This window comes from Salvia hispanica, chromosome 2 (genome assembly GCF_029641045.1).
Source record: "Salvia hispanica isolate PSC_SH4W2 chromosome 2, Shi_PSC_v1, whole genome shotgun sequence".
In the NCBI taxonomy this organism is placed as follows: Eukaryota; Viridiplantae; Streptophyta; class Magnoliopsida; order Lamiales; family Lamiaceae; genus Salvia; species Salvia hispanica.
In genome coordinates, this window is record NC_142693.1 from 8400867 (window position 1) to 8407188 (window position 6322).

Consider the following 6322-nt stretch of genomic DNA (forward strand, 5'->3'; position numbering starts at 1 on the left):
AGGCGGCGGTACCTTGACCCATCCATCATCGAACTCAAGTACCTCGGAGATCAACTCCATCATTTGATGTTGGAGTATATTCCATCTTTTATGATAATAGTAATCCCACGTGCATGTGGTATTTTTCGTTTTGTACGTTAAAGTGATCTCATTTACGTAACTTCCTCCGTTCTGCAAGAGAGTGCAATTCTGATTGAACACGAATTTTAATTTAATATATAATTGGTAAAGTAAGGTTGGTGATACAGTGTTAGTCGTGTTAGTCTAATATGTCATACTAAAAAAGAATTGGTGTTTACTTATTCTTTGTTTGATTTTATAGCATTAAGTTTAATGGTTCAATATGCTCCCTCCATCCCATTATAGTAGAAGCGTTTCGTTCTGAGCATTCCTCTAAAAAAAAAATAATAAAAAGAGAGAGTAAAGTAGGATAGATAATAATATAGATAAGACGCATATCTATATTACTCCATTCGTCCACCATTAGGAGTCTCATTTCTTAGCGGCACGAGTTTTAAGAAATGTTAAGAAAAGTGGATGGAAAAAAATGAGTGGAATGTGAGTCTCGTTTGCATATATTAGACCATGTTTATCAGCAACCACCCCACCCAACCCAACCATCCACTTTTTCAATATTTAATGAATTTCTATCTCCTCCACATTATCTTCCACATCATCAATATTCATCCAACCCAACCATACATATTTTCATGATTTATCAATGACCACCCAACCACACTATTATATATATTTATTTTTATATTATTTTTTAATAATATTATTATTACATGAAATACTTATTATTGTAAATTTATAAAAAAAAAAACGTAATAAATGACAAACTAAAAATTATAAAAACAAACAAATAAAAAATATAAATTACAATAATTGAAATACAAAATTGAAAATACATAATTGTATGCAAAACTATAGCAAATGTGGTCTCTATTTATAAAGGAAGAAAAATTATGAATTTTGGTATAATTCTTATAATTTTTTAATATATAAAATTAAAGATATATAAATATTAAAAAAATTATATTAACCAATGCGATTGTGTCATTTGGCACAACCTCGTTGGCTGATAAAGGGGGCAACCAGCCGCCGGTGGTCGCACGAAATGCAACCGCGTTCAAGGTGAGAGAGAGGCCAACTAAAATAGTTTTCTTTTTTTTTTTTTAATTGCACTTGACGTGGCGGTCGACCAACCAACACCAATAAACGTTGTCTTACTCTCTCCACTTTAATTATTTATTATCACTTTTTCAAGACGAGTGTTCAAAACGAAACGCTTCTTCTATAGTAGGACAGAGGAAGTATTATCTATTGAAAATATCAAACACAATATTAATTATGTAATTCATTCATTCCAAGTTAGTTGAGATGTTTCTTTTATTGTATGAGAAATTGATGTTTTAAGATTATAATAGCAGAGAATAAAGTATGCAAGCACAAGCAAAAGAGAGAAATTCAAACAAAAGGCGTTTGCAAAAAAAATAAAAATTGATTTACTTATTTTGGGATAACCGAAAAGGAATACGATCCAACTATCTTGAGTTAAAGTCTTAGAGATAGTATACATTTGTCTATAGTTAAACAATGATGAAAAGTATATAGATTCAATCAAAAGTATTTGATCATTTTCATTTTAAAATGATATTACTACTCGTTTTCTTTATATTACCTCACTCCATGAGAGATAGTCTTATTTGTAGATGACACGAGTTATAATGATAAATGGATAAAGGAAGAGAAAATGAGAAAAAATAGATAAAGAATAAGATAAATTAAACTACTATTTTTTATTGATGTCCTAAAATTGCAAAATGAAATTATTTTTTTTGGACGGGAAAATATTTTCAATCTATAATTGCGTGTTCTAGATCAATAAACTCACGACGGAAACCTCCTCAACCATAGTATTCATTATTTATTAACATCCAGTCAATGATCGAATTATATTTAAAATTGTAAATGTGTGAACTGTGAAATGACCCAATCCACAATTGAAAAATAAAAAATTAATCAAACACAAAATAAAAGGGCAAAAATCATTTTTGAAACACAATCTAGAGACAGATGGACAAGGTACACAGCTGAAGTACAGCCATCCCAATCAAGACTAAATCTTGAAAATTTTGAAGCATAATTTCCTGGAAATGCGAAATTCATTTCCTTAAATTACACAATTTTCAATAGTTTAAGGTAAGCCACTTGTGTCATTGCCAGATGACACATACACAATAAGATTAATTCAAATATTTAATTCACTGCTCCTTTGTACGTTGTTGGTCCACTTCTAGCAAGCTGTTTCAGCCCTGTCTATCTTTGAAAAATATGTATATATAAAATTTATACACACACATTAGCAAGAAAAAGGTGTAGTCGTGAGTCAATCAGTGTGTGTAGTGCGTGTGTGGTTTGATATTTCTTTGTTTTTGCCGCTCGTGATGAGATAGAAAGTGATGAAGGAGGAAAGCTAGGAAAGGGAAAAGAAAAAAAAAAGACTTTGTCTTTTTGTGGGGATTTGGAGAGGTGGGAGTGGAGGGATAGAGTTATTCGTTGGAGTTGAAAAAGGGGGTGCCTTTTTCTATTTTTAAAGGTGTAACCTTTTTCAATAATCATTTGTTGAATATTCGATTTTTTTAGCCCCCATTTGTGAAGTAGATCCCTTGTGCTGATTCTTGAATTAGAAATATCTCTCTCTAGACTCTAGATAAGTTTGGAGGAATGAATGGTGGTGTTGATCTTGATTCAGAAGATTCTGAGTTTGTGGAAGTTGATCCCACTGGGAGATATGGAAGGGTATGCTTTCAAATTCTTGAATGTCATTATTTCTTGCTGATTTCTCGAATTTGTGAAATGCATAATCTTTACAACAAAAACTCTAATTTGAGTTATGATTTTGTCTGTGATTGCAGTATAATGAGATTCTTGGAAAGGGGGCTTCAAAGACTGTGTATGTATATCATCACATTAGCCTTTTATGCAGAAATTAGGGAATCATTTAGATGGAGTATATCACAGTTTGTATTAATTTCTGGGCTTATAAGATTTTGCATTATTTTATATTTGTTGCAGTTATAGAGCTTTTGATGAGTATGAAGGGATAGAGGTAGCTTGGAACCAAGTTAAGCTATATGATTTTCTGCAGAGCCCTGAGGATCTTGAAAGGCTGTATTGTGAAATACATCTTCTCAAGACTCTAAAGCACAAGAATATCATGAAGCTATGCACTTCATGGGTCGATACGGCTAACAGAAATATCAATTTCGTGACCGAAATGTTCACTTCTGGCACCCTTAGACAGTGAGTGGTGATCTTGTATTTGGTTGCTGTCTTTGATCTGTATTGATTGAGTTGTTTTAGTTAATGTATTTGTTGATATGTGATGTGTCTTAGGTTGCTTAGTTAATGTTTCTTCTTGATCTGGACTAAATAGGTATAGGTTGAAGCATAGGAGGGTGAATATAAGAGCAATAAAGCATTGGTGTAGGCAGATTCTTCAAGGCCTACTCTATCTCCATAGCCATGATCCTCCTGTGATTCACAGAGACCTCAAGTGCGACAACATCTTCATCAACGGGAACCAAGGGGAGGTCAAGATTGGCGACCTTGGCCTTGCTGCAATCCTCAGGAAATCGCATGCTGCTTGTTGTGTAGGTAAAAAAAATTCCAAGATTCTTGAAAAATCTCGTTGGTGGGATGGAATGTGTTGGTGCTTAATTTCTTGATTCTTCAATAGGGACACCGGAGTTCATGGCTCCAGAGGTGTACGAGGAGGAATACAATGAATTAGTTGACATTTACTCCTTTGGAATGTGCATTTTGGAAATGGTGACGTTTGAGTATCCGTATAGCGAATGCACTCACCCAGCCCAAATTTATAAGAAAGTGATCTCTGTAAGGAATCAAAACTTGTGTCGCGAATGAATGTTGTTTGCTGTATCGTGTGATGAAGTGTTCTTTCTAACTTCATGTTTTAGGGGAAGAAACCCGAGGCTCTATACAAGGTCGAGGATGCTGAGGTTCGTGCATTTGTTGAGAAATGCCTAGCAACCGTCTCGAACAGGTTGTCTGCGTGGGAGCTTCTCAATGACCCCTTTCTTCATATAGATGATTACATTTATGACATGAGGCCACCGACAGGTTATCAGAGGGACTACGACGAGTTAGGCCCCATTTTGAGCCAACATCTTATGAGTACTTATCATAGCACCAGCAGCTCTTTAGTCAATGGCTGCAACAACTATCTTGGCTATGAGCCGGAGAATGACCTAGACTGCAACTCAGTGGAGTATGAGGGCAACGAGATCGAACTGTTCACGAGCCATGAGGACGACCACGGGGGAAATGTAGACGTGGTGATCAAAGGGAGGAGAACTGAGGACGACAACATCTTTCTTCGACTCAGGATCGCAGACAAAGAAGGTAAAAAGATTTGTGATAAGTATAGTTTCTATTTTATCAACTTAAATATTTTTCTTAAAAATGTCCTCTACTTATGGTATTTTTTAAAATCCCAAACTTTGGATAACGTCGTTAACTGTGACACGAATCAAGAATCGCAACGGAAGAGATGAATACCTTGCTAATTCTTGTTTCTTGCTGCCAAAAGAAGTACTAGTGGTTTAGTTCATTTTTGTTGATTATGAGCATGGATGTTTGGTCTATACATTGCAGGCCCCATTCGCAACATCTACTTCCCGTTCGACACTGAGACCGACACAGCCCTGTGTGTGGCGACTGAGATGGTGGCGGAGCTTGACATCATGGACCAGGACGTGACTGAGATTGCCAAGATGATAGACGGTGAGATCGCCTTGTTGGTGCCCGAGTGGAGAAGCGGGGTCGGTTTTGAAGACAGCAGTCCCAACAACAAGACCATAAACCGATGTCACATCTGCACCTCAGATGGCTCCGATGCAGCAGGCTACTCCTTGCAAGTCCTTCAGTGCCCGAAACACGGATGTGGGGCCGTGCACGGACGTTTTGAAGAGATTACGTACCCCTTTGAAGGGGACGAGCAGCAGTAGCAAACTGATTTCGGATATTAAGCGCGATAACAACTTGACAGTTGAAGAAGCAAAAGGCTTGCCATTCGTCTCAACCGAGGCTGGAATGAAGGGAGGGTGGTTCTGAGCCAGCACACGAGCTCTTGTAGTCCGTTGCAGCGCATCTCCGTCCTCAACCATTGCTCGCTCAGACGAGGCAACGGGCGTGTAAAGCATATACTTATAGTAAGTACTGAGGATTAGGGAAAGATGTCAAGTTATGATAGTTTTGGTGCAGCTGTGTAGATTGTGAGCTTGAATGGAAGAAGGTACACACACTCAATGCTCAGAAATATGAAAATTTTGTATCAGAAATTAATATGTTAACATTTATTATTGATATTGATTTGATCACTCTATTTACTAATGCAGTTCATCCAAATCAAAGATTGGTTGATAAATATGGAATTTATATGTTTTTAAGGAAGATTTGACTTGTTTTAAATGTATAATATATAATTTGTGATTGGGTAATGATTTATTAACAAACATTGTACATACAAAATGCCCTTATATTTTAAATCGGTTTTTATTTAAAACGGTTTTATTATTTTCTTACTAATATACCCTTTTATATATATATATGGAAAATTATGAATATGTGGAAGATCAATACAATATTTATGGAAATTTCATAAATTAAGATAATTAAAATTTATCTAGCCAAGATTGTTGCTTATACGTATGTTTTAAACAAATAAATATACTACTACTAATATTTAGCACTAATCTATCGTTAAATTCAAAATTATAAGATTACATATCTTAAAATTTTTATACTTATTTTTTGTGTATTAACAGTAAAGTGATGAAAACAAAAAAAAAAAGTTACTTTATAATTTTAAATTAATATTATATAGTATAAATTTAAGGGGGGAAAAATCAAAAGTTTAAAAGAACCAAACTCCAATATAGTAGTATCAATTAATTATATACGAATAGAATAGTAAAGACTAAAAAAAGATAATGTATAATTAGTATTATTTTAGTGAATGATCATATTAGAAAATTATACATCTAGTTGTTTATATAGCTTAAAATTTTAGTGATAAGTTAATAATAAAATAATTAAATGTGAATGATAATTATTTTTTTTTAATTAAACATAAAATATTTTTTTCCCTCACAGGATTTTATGTGATAGTACTATTATTATTTTGTGAGTTAAATAAAAAGAGAAAAAAGTAAAAGAACAAAAAATAGAGATGATGTTATTTCTATTTTAGCAAATGTGTCATTTTTGTGGGACAATTCAAAAAAAAAATCAT

At 34.0% G+C, this 6322-nt stretch overlaps 1 protein-coding gene across 1 annotated transcript; it reads left to right on the top strand.

The window, feature by feature from the left end:
• Positions 1-2232: 2232 nt before the first annotated feature.
• Positions 2233-5421, top strand: LOC125201791 (serine/threonine-protein kinase WNK1-like). Its single transcript, XM_048100043.2, has 7 exons — positions 2233-2805; positions 2922-2959; positions 3082-3309; positions 3443-3663; positions 3746-3903; positions 3987-4431; positions 4684-5421. The coding sequence occupies exons 1-7, from the start codon at positions 2731-2733 to the stop codon at positions 5034-5036; spliced, it is 1518 nt and encodes a 505-aa protein (XP_047956000.1). The 5' UTR covers positions 2233-2730; the 3' UTR covers positions 5037-5421.
• The last annotated feature ends 901 nt before the right edge of the window (positions 5422-6322 follow it).